Here is a 17130-nt window from a genome sequence, read left to right on the forward strand (position 1 = left end):
TGGACCAGATGGAATAAACCCATGGATCCTAAAAGAATTGAGCTCTGTAATTTCAAAGCCATTTTATCTAATTGTTAGGGACTCATTAATGACAGGAATAGTACCACTGGATTGACGTAGGGCCAATGTGGTGCCTATATTTAAAAAGAGAACAAAGTCTTTACCAAGTAACTATAGATCTGTTAGTTTAACTTCTATAGTTGGGAAGATACTGGAGAGATTAATAAAAGACCACATAGATGAGTTCTTGCTGGAAAAAAACACAGCATGGATTCATGAATGATAGAATTTGTCAGACAAACCTGATTTCTTTTTATGAAGAGTTAAATAAAACCATGGACATAACGTCCTCAGGCCGCGTACACACGGTCGTTCCAAACCGATGAAAACGGCCTGAAGTCCAGTTTCATCGGTCCAAACTGTCCGTGTGTATGGCCCATCGGTCTGTTGTCCTTCGGACAAAAAGTTTAGAACTTGCTTTAAAATCGAACCGATGGACCGCTGACCGATAGGTCCAAACCGATGGTTAGTACACAAAAGCATCAGTTCAAAACCCGTGCATGCTCAGAATCAAGTCGACGCATGCTTGGAAGCATTGAACTTCGTTTTTTTCAGCACGTCGTGTGTTTTACGTCACCACGTTCTGACCCGATCGGATTTTGAACTGATGGTGTGTACGCACATCAGACCATCAGGCCACTTCAGCGGTGAACCGATGAAAATGGTCCGTCGGACCATTCTCATCGGTTTGGACCGACTGTGTGTACGCGGCCTCACAGGATGTGTCCAATTTACAAGCCGACTTCAATGCTCTGTCTAATTGGGCGACTATGTGGCAGATGAGGTTTAATGTTGATAAATGTAAAGTTATGCACTTGGGGGCTAAGAATATGCATGCATCATATATACTAGGGGGAGTACAACTGGGGGAATCCATAGTGGAGAAGGATCTGGGGGTTTTGGTAGATCATAAGCTCAATAAGCTGTGGTTTTCAAAGCAAGCAAAGTCCTTTCTTGTATTAAGAGAGGTATGGACTCCAGAGAGAGAAAAATATAATTTTGCCCCTGTACAAATCATTAGTAAGACCTCATCTGGAATATGCAGTTCAGTTTTGGGCCCCATTTCTCAAAAAGGATATCGGGAAACTGGAGAAAGTGCAGAGAAGGGCAACCAAACTGATAAGAGGCATGGAGGAGCTTAGCTATGAGGAAATATTAGAGGAACTGAATTTATTCACTGTTGAGAAGAGGAGATTAAGGGGGGATATGATCAACATGTACAGTAGGTGACCTCAATATTGTGTCAATCTCGCTGCTTTTAATCGGCGAGATTGACCACCTACGAGCCCCGTCACGGGAGCCAGCGCTGAGCTGGCTTGCCGGGAAGGGAAAAATGTGTTGAAGCCAACATACGTCCGACTTACAATGAACAGGGATCCGACTTGGATTCCCGCCAATTCCAGCCACTGTGTTTGGTATGAATCATGAGGGAATTTTAAATAAAAACCGGCATGGGTTCCCCTCCAGGAGCATACCAGGCACTTAGGTCTGGTAGGGATTTTAAGGGGAACCCCCTATGCCGAAAAAACGGTGCGGGGTCCCCCCAAAATCCATACCAGACCCTTATCCAAGCACACCGCCCGGCCGGTCAGGAAAAGAGTGGGGACAAGCGAGCGCCCCCCCGCTCCTGAGCCGTACCAGGCCGCATGCCCTTAACATGGGGGGTTGGTGCTTTGGGGCAGGGGGCGCCCTGCGGCCCCCTCCACCCCAAAGCACCCTGTCACCATGTTGATGGGGACAAGGGCCTCTTCCCGACAACCCTGGCAGTTGGTTGTCGAGGTCTGCCCCCTTTTATAAGGGGGCCCCCAGCCCCCCACCCTAGGTGAATGAGTATGGGGTACATCGTACCCCTACCCATTCACCTGGAGGAAAAAAGTGTCAAGAAAAAAACACACCACACAGGTTTTTTAAAGTAATTTATTAGGCAGCTCCGGGGTCTTCTTCCGACTTCGGGGGTCTTCTTCCGACTTCTCCGCGCTCCCCGGTCTCTCCTCTCGCTCTCCGGGGGTCTTCTTTCGACTTTGGGGGTCTTCTTCCAACCTCGGGGGTCTTCTTCAGCTCTCCGGTGTCGTCTCCGCGCTCTCTGGTTCTTCTTCCGCTCTCCGGTGCCTTCTTCCTTCTGCCGGTCTTCCCCGTTGTCTTCTTCCCTCTTCTTTTCTTCTGATGTTGCCACGACGCTTCCTCCCGCTGTAATTCCGGGTGTGCGCAACAATTTATATAGGCCTCTTATGACGTCACAGTCCCATCATGCTCGGGGTGGTGATGCCATAATTACCCTGCCTCTTATGTCATCACCACTGGGAGCATGATGGGACTGTGACGTCATGAGAGGCCTATATGAATCGTTGCGCACCGCACACCCAGCATTACAGCGGGAGGGAGCGTCGTGGCAACATCGGAAGAAAAGAAGAGGAAAGAAGACTACGGGAAAGACCGGGGCGCCGCTAGTAAAAGAGCTGGAAGAAGATAGCGGAGCAGCCCGGCAGAAGGAAGAAGGCACTGGAGAGTGGGAGAAGAACCAGAAAGCGCGGAGCCGACACCGGAGAGCAGAAGAAGAGAGCGGAGAAGTTGGAAGAAGACCCCCGAAGTTGGAAGAAGACCCCCGAAGTCGGAAGAAGACCCCCGAAGAGCGAGAGGAGAGGCCGGAGAGTGCGGAGAAGTCGGAAGAATACCCCCAAGTCAGAAGAAGACCCCGGAGCTGCCTAATAAATGACTTTAAAAACCTGTGTAGTGTGTTTTTTTTTCTTGACACTTTTTTTCCTCCAGGAGAATGGGTAGGGGGTACAATGTACCCCATTCTCTTTCACCTAGGGTGGGGGCCGGGATCTAGGGGTCCCCTTATTAAAGAGGACTCCCGGATTCCAATAAGCCCCCGCCCACAGACCCCAACAACCAAAGATCAGGGTTGTAGGGAAGAGACATGAGGACAGGGTGCTTTGGGGTGGGGGGGCTGCAGGGCGCCCCCCTGCCGCAAAATACGCACCCCCCGATGTTAAGGGCATGCAGCCTGGTATGGCTCGGGGGGCGCTCACTCGTCCCCACTCCTTTCCTGACCAGCCGGGCGGAGCACTCGGATAATGGTCTGGTATGGCCGTTTTTTCGGCGTAGGGGGGGTTCCCCTTACAATCCATACCAGACCTAAGGGCCTGGTATGCTCCTGGAGGGGAACCCATGCCATTTCCTTTTTAAAATTTTGGCGTGGAGTTCCTCCTTATGATTCATACCAAACAGTGCCTCGCTTCTTTCTCGCGCTCACTTTAATGTGTTTTTCCTTTTGCAGCCAGCGCGAGATGTACTGTCGCCAATGCGATCGCGCTGGAAGCACATTCTCGCAGGCAGGTACTGTACAAATATATAAGGGGTCCATATGGTGAACTTGGTGTTGAGTTATTCACTTTACGGTCAACACTGAGGACAAGGGGGCACTCTTTATGTCTAGAGGAAAATAAATTTAATCTCCAAATACGGAAAGGTAAGAGCTTTGAAAATGTGGAATAGACTCCCTGTAGAGGTGGTTCTGGCCAACTCAGTAGATTGCTTTAAGATAGGCCTGAATTCTTTCCTAAATGTACATAATATGGGAACTAACATTTATAGGTAAAGTTGATCTGGGGAATATCCAATTGCCTCTCGGGGATCAGGAAGGAATTTTTTCCCCTGCTGTAGCAAATTGGATCGTGCTCTGCTGGGGTTTTTCGCTTTCCTCTGGATCAACTGTGGGTATATGGGATTGTAAGATATTATTATTATTATTATTTTATTTTTTCATGGTTGAACTGGATGGACTTGTGTCTTTTTTCAACCTGACTATCTATGTAACTGTGATTTCTATCCAGGCAATGGGGGTTATTTACTAAAGACAAACCCACTTTGCACTACAAGTGCAACTTGAAATTGCACTGGAAGTGCAGTCGCTGTAGATCCGAGGGGGACATGCAAGGAAAATAAAAAACAGCATTTTAGCTTGCACATGATTAGATAATAAAATCAGCAGAGCTTCCCCTCCTTTCATATCTATCCCTCAGATTTACAGCGACAGAACTTCCAAGTGCACTTTCAGTGCAATTTCAAGTGCACTTTGCACTTGTAGTTTGCACTTGTAGTGCAAAGTGGAGTTGCCTTTCGTAAATAAACCCCAATGTCTTTTTCAGGGAAGGCCTTGCTTATTTCAGGACAATGCTAAACCACATACTGCATCTATGACAACAGCATGGCTTCCTAGTAAAAGAGTCTGAGTGCTTAACTGACCTGCCTGCATTCTAGACCTTTTATCAATTGGAAATATTTGGCACATCTTGAAACAAAAAATATGACAAAGACGACCCAAAACTGTTAAGCAGTTAGAATCCTATATCAGGAAAAAATAGGACACCATTCCTCTCCCTAGCAACTGGTCATTCCCATTGTTTACATTGTGTTGTTAAAGTGGTTGTAAACTCTCCCATAGCACCTTTTTCATTCAAAGCATACTGCATTAACTTACACATAGCTCTGTTTTATTTTCCCCACAGATGCACCGCTCATGAGAAATCGACCTCTGTCCCTTGCAGTGACGTAATTTGCGCATGTGCTTTTCTGCTCCTAATAGCGGCACACTCAGTGGGCTGTTAAACCCTTCACAAAGGTGCCAACATCATCAGCACTCGGCGGCATTCATTTTAATCCTGTGGGAGCTCCAGCAGTTGCAGGCCATGTAAACATCGGGTTTGGCCAGCAACATGAGAAGTGCCGCACATGCTAGGGATTATGGCAGGAAGGACAGAAATATACTCTGCTCTGAAACAGGATACAGGAGCTGACCAGGAGCTTGCTGCTGTGGTTAGACAGATAATGAAAGTAAGAAGTATTTACATAAAACCTGACATGAAAAGGAGAATCGACATGATGGTGTGCTTTGTAATGTTTGCAAGTATTGCTTCAATGAAAAATGTGGATTCTGTGGACTGAGTGTACTTCATCTTTAAAAGAAGCAGGGATGCTACACTGTGGTAAACATGGCCCTGTCCCAACTTTTTTGAGACATGTTGCTGCCATCAATTTCAAAACTATCTATCTTTTTTTTTTTAAAATGGTGTATTTTCAATTTTTTTTAAACATGTGATATATTTTCTATTTTCTATTGTATTCACACATGTCATTCAAAGTGTGACATCACTGAAAGCTGAAAATTGGCCTGGGAAGGAAGAGGAAGGGGGTAAAAGTGTCCGATATTGAAATGGTTAAAAGTCAAATACACTGCTTATTTACAAAGTGAAGTTGCACTCTGCAAGGAAATTTTTCCCAGATCTTAGTGAAAGTGGTGAAGATTCAATTTTGCATTTTTGCTTTCACATGATTAGACGATCAAAGTCAGCAGAGCTTTACCTCATCCACTAAGCTCTGGGAATAATTCCCTTGCAGAGTACAATTGGTTGTGAATGTCACCGGCGCAAAAGAAAATAAATAAATAAATAAATGTGAACCGTGATCTGCTGCAGTACTGTGTGCCCTTAGTGGGGGTCAATAGTGCATGAGGAAGAAAAGTGTTACTGCGCTGATCTAATTATCCAGAGGTATTAAATCTCTGGGAGTATGGACATAAGTGAAATATCAGGGCCACAATGTACCCAATTTAAAATGTGAATAACCTGGATACAAACAATATATAAAAAAATATAAGAAATATATGAATCATACAAATGTGACACAGTGATTTCAAACTTGAATCGTATATCTAGATCAGTATGTCAGCATACAATCCATATGCCATAGTGCTTCTATGAGAAAAATGGCTGTTGCTGCTACTGACCAACCAAATAGTGAAAACAATACGAAAGATATTACAAAAAATATTGTGTATATATGTGTATAAAACTACAATATGCAGTATGCCAACTGCACCGTGAGTTGTCCAATAACCGATATTGGAACAAAATAAATATCAAAAAAGTGAAATAATTATCAAACAACCATACAAATGTGCAATGTGCTGACTGCACTTAAAAATAGTCCAAATGGCAGGCAATCTTGCTCTTATACAATAGGTTCCAGCAAACACAAGGTTCAATGTTGGTAATACTGTGTAGAGGAAAGTGCCGCTATCTCTTCCACCCGACAAAGATGTGCCACCATCACCAATGGTTAAAATCAACACTCACCAGACCCCAGATATTATTAGGCTCCAAAGTGGTGTCTTTTCTTTGTCCGTCAGTGGGTGTTGCCTCCTTTTCCCTTTTACAAGGTGTCATCAATTCCTCAAAAACAAGGGGCTCATCATGGTGTAGTATATTAAAATATGTATTTATTTAAAAAAGGTAAAAAAATATCACTTACAATATAAAGTGCCTCTGACCGGCACTGAGTGTCTTTGGCAGTGTCAACCGTTAAAAGCCGCTGACCAGCATTTAAATGGCGTCCTAAGTGGTGTGCTTGCCCCGCTGTGCTCCGCATGTATTGCTACAAAGGGTCCGGGCGCGATGGTGTGCTGCACCCTCTATGTGCGTGTCCAAACAGCCTCTACGCGTTTCGCTAATTGCGTCGTCAGGAGAGCTGTGGACACTACTGTTTAAGCTGTATTTATACCCCTGTGGATTCACTGAAATGCTGCAAGGTAGTCACAGGAAACAGGAAGTCTTCCGGCCACCATCTTGGCTGATGGCACAGGAAGTTCCTGTTCCCCCATTTTGGTTACTGGATACCTGGCTATTTGCCAGTCCTGGCTGTTACTGGGTGTCAGCAATAAAAATATGCCCAGCAGCCAGGGTGGCTGTGTGTGTGGGGCGCTATGTGCGCTGCTACCTCCGTTCGTTTGTGCACCTCCCCCCCTCCGTGTGCGGGCGCTTATCGCCGTGTGTTATTCCCTGTATTATCGCCGCAACCGGAAGTGCTTGTGCGGCCATCTTGCCTCCGTCACCGGAAGTGTCCGTTCCGCCATTTTGGTTACTAGCATCCCATGTTTGTCTATGCCTGTTTTGGGTAATGGCTAATTCTCCACACAGGATGTAATGCTAGTCATTTTAGCTACTGGCAATGGTCCCTGTGTAGCAGTCACCGTCTCTGGTTGACGCTGCCAGGGACACTTTACAAAAAACAACATTTTATCACCTATATTACTTTAAGTGGTCAAAAGCTGTGTTTATTAAAAAAATGTATTTACTAAAAATTAATCAAACACCATGAGGCCATAAACAGCAGGAAACAAATACAGTTTTCATTTTTCTGCTGCTATATTTTGACTTTTCTGTATAAACACTTCTCAGTGTGTGTTATTACTGATATTTTAACCCTGTATTGTTTAATACACATACTCATTGGTTTCTAATACTTGATGGTAGGTGATCTATCATCAAGTGATCTAGTGCTGTTTAATTTTATTAATTTTTTTTTTTTTTGGTTTAATTTTCTTATAATTTTTTTGCAAATCTATAAAAGTTTCAAAACTGTTAAAGGCCCTGTTTGGCGCAAACTTAATGTCCTTGTCTAATACCAGTAGTTCCTCCTGGGAGAATTCAATGTTAGTTAGGTTGAGCACTAGATCACTTGATGATAGATCACCTACCATCAAGTATTAGAAACCAATGAGTATGTGTATTAAACAATACAGGGTTAAAATATCAGTAATAACACACACTGAGAAGTGTTTATACAGAAAAGTCAAAATATAGCAGCAGAAAAATGAAAACTGTATTTGTTTCCTGCTGTTTATGGCCTCATGGTGTTTGATTAATTTTTAGTAAATACATTTTTTTAATAAACACAGCTTTTGACCACTTAAAGTAATATAGGTGATAAAATGTTGTTTTTTGTAAAGTGTCCCTGGCAGCGTCAACCAGAGACGGTGACTGCTACACAGGGACCATTGCCAGTAGCTAAAATGACTAGCATTACATCCTGTGTGGAGAATTAGCCATTACCCAAAACAGGCATAGACAAACATGGGATGCTAGTAACCAAAATGGCGGAACGGACACTTCCGGTGACGGAGGCAAGATGGCCGCACAAGCACTTCCGGTTGCGGCGATAATACAGGGAATAACACACGGCGATAAGCGCCCGCACACGGAGGGGGGGAGGTGCACAAACGAACGGAGGTAGCAGCGCACATAGCGCCCCACACACACAGCCACCCTGGCTGCTGGGCATATTTTTATTGCTGACACCCAGTAACAGCCAGGACTGGCAAATAGCCAGGTATCCAGTAACCAAAATGGGGGAACAGGAACTTCCTGTGCCATCAGCCAAGATGGTGGCCGGAAGACTTCCTGTTTCCTGTGACCACCTTGCAGCATTTCAGGGAATCCACAGGGGTATATCCATATTTTTATTGCTGACACCCAGTAACAGCCAGGACTGGCAAATAGCCAGGTATCCAGTAACCAAAATGGGGGAACAGGAACTTCCTGTGCCATCAGCCAAGATGGTGGCCGGAAGACTTCCTGTTTCCTGTGACTACCTTGCAGCATTTCAGTGAATCCACAGGGGTATAAATACAGCTTAAACAGTAGTGTCCACAGCTCTCCTGACGACGCAATTAGCGAAACGCGTAGAGGCTGTTTGGACACGCACATAGAGGGTGCAGCACACCAGCGCGCCCGGACCCCTTGTAGCAATACATGCGGAGCACAGCGGGGCAAGCACACCTCTTAGGACGCCATTTAAATGCTGGTCAGCGGCTTTTAACGGTTGACACTGCCAAAGACACTCAGTGCCGGTCAGAGGCACTTTATATTGTAAGTGATATTTTTTTACCTTTTTTAAATAAATACATATTTTAATATACTACACCATGATGAGCCCCTTGTTTTTGAGGAATTGATGACACCTTGTAAAAGGGAAAAGGAGGCAACACCCACTGACGGACAAAGAAAAGACACCACTTTGGAGCCTAATAATATCTGGGGTCTGGTGAGTGTTGATTTTAACCATTGGTGATGGTGGCACATCTTTGTCGGGTGGAAGAGATAGCGGCACTTTCCTCTACACAGTATTACCAACATTGAACCTTGTGTTTGCTGGAACCTATTGTATAAGAGCAAGATTGCCTGCCATTTGGACTATTTTTAAGTGCAGTCAGCACATTGCACATTTGTATGGTTGTTTGATAATTATTTCACTTTTTTGATATTTATTTTGTTCCAATATCGGTTATTGGACAACTCACGGTGCAGTTGGCATACTGCATATTGTAGTTTTATACACATATATACACAATATTTTTTGTAATATCTTTCGTATTGTTTTCACTATTTGGTTGGTCAGTAGCAGCAACAGCCATTTTTCTCATAGAAGCACTATGGCATATGGATTGTATGCTGACATACTGATCTAGATATACGATTCAAGTTTGAAATCACTGTGTCACATTTGTATGATTCATATATTTCTTATATTTTTTTATATATTGTTTGTATCCAGGTTATTCACATTTTAAATTGGGTACATTGTGGCCCTGATATTTCACTTATGTCCATACTCCCAGAGATTTAATACCTCTGGATAATTAGATCAGCGCAGTAACACTTTTCTCCCTTGCAGAGTACAACTGCACTTGCAAGGTGAACAGTCTATTTGTCTTTAGTAAATCAACCCCATTATATACCAACCAAGAATTTACATGTCTTTTATACAAAACCCACCAAAGATTTTTGATCATCAAAGTACTGTATAGAAAATAAACTGTTAAAGCACAATTTAGCATACTTGTCTCCTTTGCTCTTCGAAATTCCAACAAGCTTTTCAATGCCTCCTGCATCTCGTAAGGCTTTGGCATTTTCCATATTTTTAGTTATAACTTCGTGTAGGGTGCAGCATATAGCAGTGACAGTGTCATCAGACATAGCCTTGCTAGAAATGGTGTTGCAGTTGTTCCCCCCAGGAAGACGGTGAACCAGGTCTCTCATGGCATATTTGCCTAAGTTAGAGATAAAGAAAACAATATTTTAAAAGTACAATTTTAAACACATGACATTATTAGATTTTTTTTTTTGTACACACCATAAAAATGCTTTTCTTGAATCTTCATAAAAGGATGCTAAACTCTTTCATTTCATGAGCATACTGCCACTTACTGGAGGACTGGACATTTTTCAAAGCCAAAAAGGGGCCAGCGCCCTTTAATACCCCTATATGTGCTGTATAGCTCAGCTGTAGAAAAGCATAGAAAGGTAGAAAAAATAGGGGAAAGTAACATCCTCACCCAAAACACAACCATGCACTGCAGAAATGGCCAGGCGCTGTTCCACCCATCTTAGAATGTGTTCCACCCAACTGGATGCAGCTGGACTTTTAGTGCCCCATGATGGTTCACGTATGTCACAACCATAGCACGTTTGGACTGTACTTGCACTAAATATCTTCCCACAATGGTAGTCCATTAGGGACAGCTGTATTCTCCGAATCTTTAGAAGAATGATCAAAATGTTGGACTCCCGTGGGGACCAATGACCTTGCACTGACTGATAGGGTGCCCAGAACTCCACCACAAATGGAAAGGCTCACATCCTTGGTAACAATCCCCCATCTGGGATGAAAGCCCAATGTTGGCTTTAGGGAATCTGAGCCTGCACATCAGAAAAGCCCTTGTTAGTGGTCAGAGGTGAATTTCCATATTTAGAAAAACGAGAGACTTGCCTCACTGGAACAGAATACAGTAACTTACTACAAAGTCCTCGTATAAGTAAAGGAATTGAGCAAGGGGGACTTCCTTAAATAAAGCCCATCTGCTTTTTGGTGGATGGGGACACCTACACATCGGCACCACGTTTAGGCGCCAGAAGCATGGCATCTGCGTTTTCGCAGACGTAAACGCAGCTGGACGCCGTGGTGGGTTTATTGAAAAAATGCTTTAAAAGTTTTCACAGGTCCAATACAGTGCAATAGATGAATAAAAGTTCCTACATAAAAATCTGCAGATCTGGATCAAAGTAACGTGGTGTATCTGAATGTCCAACTACACCATGCTACTTTGATACAGATCTGCAGATTGTTATGTAGGAACTTTTATTCATTTATTGCACTTTATAAAAACTTTTAAAGCATTTTTTCAATAAAATCACCATGACAACTTTCTCCCCTTTTCATATAACATTCACATACCCAGTGGATGGATCCTTCATGATGTGTGAATCCATGTCAGACTAGGCTCCTATAATGTGGAGTCTAGGCATCCGGTAAGGGCACATCTTGTATTATCACAGTGCAAGGTGCACTTGGGTGCATGGTTGTCCATCATCTTCGGACTCAATTGCAACAAATTCATCACATTTATTTTTATATGGACACTCTCATGGACTGACCATTGTCACTTATTTTTGTATGCATTTATTATCACTCACATAGCATGGCACTGGTTGAATTACACAAACCATATTAACCCATAAATTATCAAATAAGTGAGGTGCGCTTATGGTTTCCAAAAATACACTGAAAAAAATATCCATATGCTGCAGTCTTACCATATTATTCACCAAGTGAGACAACAGAGACTGGGGTAAACAAGCAGGTGTGCCACTGCTGTGGATTCAAAGGAAACATGCTCTGGGGGTCACTGACATAGTACAGAAGAGTCTAATAGTCTAAATAGTATACCAAGTCAATGTTTGCCATGTCCATAAGCATATTCAGTGAATTATCAGGGACTCAGTCCCTGCAGGTGTACAAAGTTTAAAGAGGGCACCAAACCAATGAATCAAAAGTCATAAAACTTTGAATATTGATGTTTGTTAAGCAGGATAATACAACGCTTCCATGTTTGGGTGGTCAGAAGTATTCCCTTTGGCCAGGGCTCAAATATTACATGAACTTGAGAGGACTCAAAAATGTCAGAATAACCACAACTAATTTGTTTGAAAATGGAAACAAAGTGCCCAGGAGAAAAATAGCAGCAATAGAGACTGTATTAAGGCTCTGGATTTGGCAAAAACACTTTGTGCACAGTACACACAGGTCTGCAGAAGACCACAATGCAGAGCCTAACATCCTAAGGTCACATCCTGAGGTACCTTCACCACACGTGTGGGCTTACTCACAGAGTGAGTCTTCAGAGATTGCATGGCACCTATACCACATCTATACCATGGCTCTAGACCTGGAGAGCACTCTGCAGTTAACAGCACACTAAGGTCCGGGAAACTCAAAGCAGAGCCAGGGGTCCAGACATGGCCTTCAAAGCTGTTGCTGAGAATACACCACTCCAGATAGCTGCAGTGGAGAAACAAGCTTAAGTGGTTTATGTAATATATGGCTTAAATTTAACAAAGAAAAACATCCATGGTTTAATAAGAATCTTGATAGAAGAGAGAAATCACAATAAAAAATAAACCTAGCGCAGAGCTGAAGAAAAGGCATCCAACTGAACACTAACAAAATGTCTGAGGATGAAGGTGGGAATATACAGGGTTGGCGTAATGTTTTGCCACTGTCCAAACCTCCTGAAAGCAGCAGTGTAACCCACATTTACAATAATTACCACTGTCCTGTGTTTCTCAATGAACAATAAAGAGAAAAGAAAATATAATTGCTATGGGTAATAAGGGTTACTGTGTTATGCATTTGAATTTTGCTCTTTGTTCTCTCTAAAGAATTAAGAATGCATATCTACATTAGATCTCAAAGTTTATACTCACCGAAAGCTTTTCTTTTCTATGGTCTTAATTAAAAGTATATTGATATGTTTAAGTGATTAAAATATGCAGCAATTGATGTCACATTTAGTAAAAAAACACAATAGACTTACCTATTAGTTCTTTATTTCTAACATCTAAGGCCATATTCCGTAAAGCTGTAGCAACAGCACACACCACTCTGTCATTGTCTATTCGAAGGAGCTCCACCAAAATTGGCAGTCCTTTTTCTTTCCGAACAGCAGCACGAATATATATAGACCACTGAAAAAGACAATTTAAAGGTAACTGCTCCATTTATATGATATTGATTATTTTAATACACATAACATGTACAAATGATTTGCAGCCAAGTAAAGAATTGAATCTAATAGTACAGTTACCCAGTAAAGTTATATTATTAATCTTGCTGTGATAGATAAAGTGTAATCAAAAGTTTGAATTATGTAACTCTCCAAAAAAATATGCTCCAAACTCCCCTAAATGCTTATCACATGACAAGGGGTGTGGGCATTTAGTTACAATCATAATCATAATACATAATCTCTGCTAAATGACAGATCAGACAATTTAAATGCTAATAATCTATTTCAACAGGGATCACATGATCAAATAATTATTTTACTCCTTAGGCGGCGTACACACGGTCGGACAAAACCGATGAGCATGGACTGAGGTTCAGTTTTTTATCGGTCCAAACCGACCGTGTGTATAGCCCATCGGTCTGTTGTCCTTCGGTCCAAAATTTTAAAACATGCTTCAAAATCGAACCGATGGCCCGCTGCCCGATCGGTCTAAACCGATGGTTAGTACAGAAAGCATCGGTTCAAAACCCGCGCATGCTCAGAATCAAGTCGACGCATGCTTGGAAGCATTGAACTTCATTTTATTCAGCGCGTCGTGTGTTTGACGTCACCGCGTTCTGACCCGATCGGTTTTTGGAACGATGGTGTGTACGCACATCAGACCACTTCAGCGGTGAACCGATGGAAATGGCCCGTCGGACCATTCTCATCGGTTTGGAACGACCGTGTGTACGCGGCCTTACACTCTCTATGTATCCATCAGGAAGGTTGTGGGTTTTAAGTTATGATCTAAGTATAGGTCCACTTTAAAGTATGAGTGATAAATTGGTTAACAATTTTATTTTCCTCAAGTATACTGTGTTATGAAGAAACAAGTATGACAGTAGGAACATGCTGGCATTCAGCTAGTCATAGATCCTTGCAAAACAAAAGATTAGACTAAAATCTTAATCTTGCTGGAATAGCACTGTTGGAGACTGAATAAAACCCACACTATTCTTCTAAATCCAAAAATATATATTTTTTGCCTTAGGCAGATATCTCAATACATAGTGATGTGGAAAATATTGAGCTTTATATTTATATCAAGAAGGGGTTTCAAGGGAACCATTGTGAGGACTTTCTAATTAAAGTACCAAGCCCCATTAAATGCGTATGTGTATATATATTTTTTTACAGGAGGATGATGTACATCATATGTTGTGTGATATCATGATGACATATGGGCCCGGCTTACAAGACTTATTGTTTCCTGTTTCTAAAAAGCTATTTGATAACTAAGTTTAAAGGGGTAGCCATATCAGACTTTGTGTCCCCATCTTATCATGGGTCTTTGACATGCTAATTTCGGAACTGGTTATGCTAGGATCAAATTCAACCGATGGATTCCTAACCGATAGGTCAAAACCGATCGTTAGTAGGCACGACCATCGGTTAAAAATCCACACATGCTCAGAATCAAGTCGACGCATGCTTGGAAGCATTGAACTTAATTTTTTTCAGTACGTCGTTGTGTTTTACGTCACCGCATTCTGACACGATCGGTTATTTAACCGATGGTGTGTGGGCGTGACGAACCATCAGTCAGCTTCATCGGTTAACCGATGAGAACGGTCCTTCAGACCGTTCTCATCGGATGGACTGATCGTGTGTATGAGGCTTTAGCCTCCTGGTCTGGACAAAGCATGGTCACATAAGAACTGTCTGTGTAACTTGTCTATATTACCTTATTTCTCTTTTATTTTCTCTAACTTTGTCTGGCCGAGGATTTGCCTTAATGCATTTGTAGGTCCATTATAGCAATATTCCTAATTACATAACTTTGTATCATTGGTAACATCTTTGTTTTAAGGTTGTATCATCTACGTTATATTTGTGCAATATTTGATTATTCTAATGTTTCTTTTCTGTATAAATAAATTTGATTGTTACTCTTTTCGCACAGTTAACATTCATTCTTAATTTAATTGGTTATAGCTGCAACCGCATTGGTTGATTCTTATATAGACAGGGTTGTGCTCACTTATTTGATGTATTCTTAAGCATATAAGTGAGGTAGGTAAAAATCGCCATTACAGATGGTGCCCCTTGTGTGAGGAAGTTTAACATTTGGGTGAATGTTATTTCTTGTATGGAAGACAGAGCTGGTTTATACAGTCTTAACGCCAGAATCGCTAAGCATTTTTTTATGTCTTTTGTTTTCACCTGTCTCCTATCTGAATACCCAGACTAACAAACTTCTCAGAACTTTTCTTTTTACCTTTGGTCTATACTAATACTTTGATGAGACTGTTTTTTGAATAAGTGTATATATAAAATGAAATTGTAAGTGCAAATAATAGGGACTCCATTAGGAATCTTGAAGGCAGTGGAAAAGGATCTGCCAAAAAGCAATTTGAGTTGACCATTTGCATGAGATTAGGCCAATGTTTGTGACTGCAACGCATCTGTGGGCATAGGGCTACGTTTCCACCGGTGCAACTCCAAGGTCGAGCGATTCAGAGTGTGATTGAGTGTGACTGTGGTGTGGCTTTGAATGCGACTTTGATCCAAATTTACACTCTGGGTCGGAGTCGCATCCTGAGTTGCATCAGAGTAGTGCAGGTACCTGTAACGGTCAGGGGTTAACACCGTTTACGATATTCCATTCCACCAACCCAAGACAGCTTATCCGACACTCCACGATCCATATGGATTTTCCCAGAATAACGAGACACAAGCTCTGTTCTCTGGTTCCAAACGAATGAATACTTTAATGGTAAACTCAGCTCTTCTTATACAGTTAGCAACCAAATATGGACAATGACTCAACTCCACCCACAACATGACACAATGAACTTCAATACACATTCCTTTAGATAATGACATTCAGATAATCCACATGAGTTAATTACTAGTCATTACCCAGACGTGCTGACTCTGCGATAAGTTATTCTCACCTGCTACACAATACACATTCCTTTGTAGACGTAAGTCAGACGTCTGACCTTTAGAGGGTGCTAAGTCACAACACATATTATCATCAATAGAACTTCACACAATGAAAGGTTCTTGAGAGGCAGACTTAATTAGCACAATAGACAATAGAATGCAATCACAGCAAGCTTTTATCACTACAGCCAGGTCGACTTAATTAGCACCTCAACAGTCTATGTACCACATTGAATGAGTCACTCTCCTATTGACCTGTTGGGGTCAGAATTAACAAATTATAATATTTCAAGATATCCTGCAATACATGAATTATCATTATTGTCCCATCTCATGTAATTCATGATATCATTTCTCAGTCATCCTATGCCCATATTGGACATAGGATGACCCTAGACCCAAGAGTCATTAGTGAAGCTGGCACAGGAGTACCCCGCATCCTTCAAAAGTCTCTGGGTATCACGGGCCATTCCGTTACAGTACCTTTTCAGAGTCGCTGCAGCTTTGAGTAGCATAAATTGGAATGAGTGCTATTAAAATCAATGAACTGTGACTTGTAATGCGACTTTGTGGAGATGGAGACTAAATCACACTGAATGATCTTGGGTATGAATCTTTCTTCTTTGCAATTACTAACGGGATTGTAAACGTTACAATTAGACCTAGAAATGCTGGCTATACTGTAACTGATACAAATCATATTGAAAATAAGTATGCCTCAGTTGACTGCCTTCTATACTCCAAGCATGCATATATTTTTTCGTGATTATCCAAATTTTCTAATCATTCTTGAGATAACAAAAGTAATAGCCCTGCTTTAGGCCATTTGTTAGCATACTTTGGAAAAGTCCACAGGGGAGATTGAACTAAAGAGTTTGGAAAAATCTCCAAGGAGCAGGGGAAAACATTGCTCTGACAAGTAGTGGAAAACAACAACGGAGACAGGGGTGGTACCTGTCAACCCAATCACCGTCCAGAGAGTAGCTACCTCTGGAGGAGAAACCTATAAAAGGTTGGGAAATCAGGTCAGGGTCCAAGTGTCCATAAGGATGGGTAATAGAATCGCTATTCTAGGGGGTCTGAATGGGGTAAACCCTACCAAATGACCCCAAGGGAAGAGATGATAGATAAATATGGGCCCTGGGTGCTAAAATATATTCTTGATTGGGAAAGTTGGACAGGAACAAGATTTTCTAAGAAAGGTACATTTAAACTTAAAGTATGGGAAGATATGT

General features: G+C 42.1%; 1 protein-coding gene across 1 annotated transcript in view; it reads right to left on the reverse strand.

Annotated features, from left to right (window-relative positions):
- Positions 1 to 17130, reverse strand: part of CTNND2 (catenin delta 2) — a 672820-nt gene that overhangs the window by 125387 nt on the left and 530303 nt on the right. Inside the window, 2 exon segments of the mRNA XM_040353393.1 lie at positions 9739 to 9949; positions 12773 to 12923. Of these exon segments, the coding sequence (XP_040209327.1) occupies positions 9739 to 9949; positions 12773 to 12923 (362 nt within the window).

Source organism: Rana temporaria, chromosome 5, assembly GCF_905171775.1.
Source record: "Rana temporaria chromosome 5, aRanTem1.1, whole genome shotgun sequence".
Taxonomy (NCBI): Eukaryota; Metazoa; Chordata; class Amphibia; order Anura; family Ranidae; genus Rana; species Rana temporaria.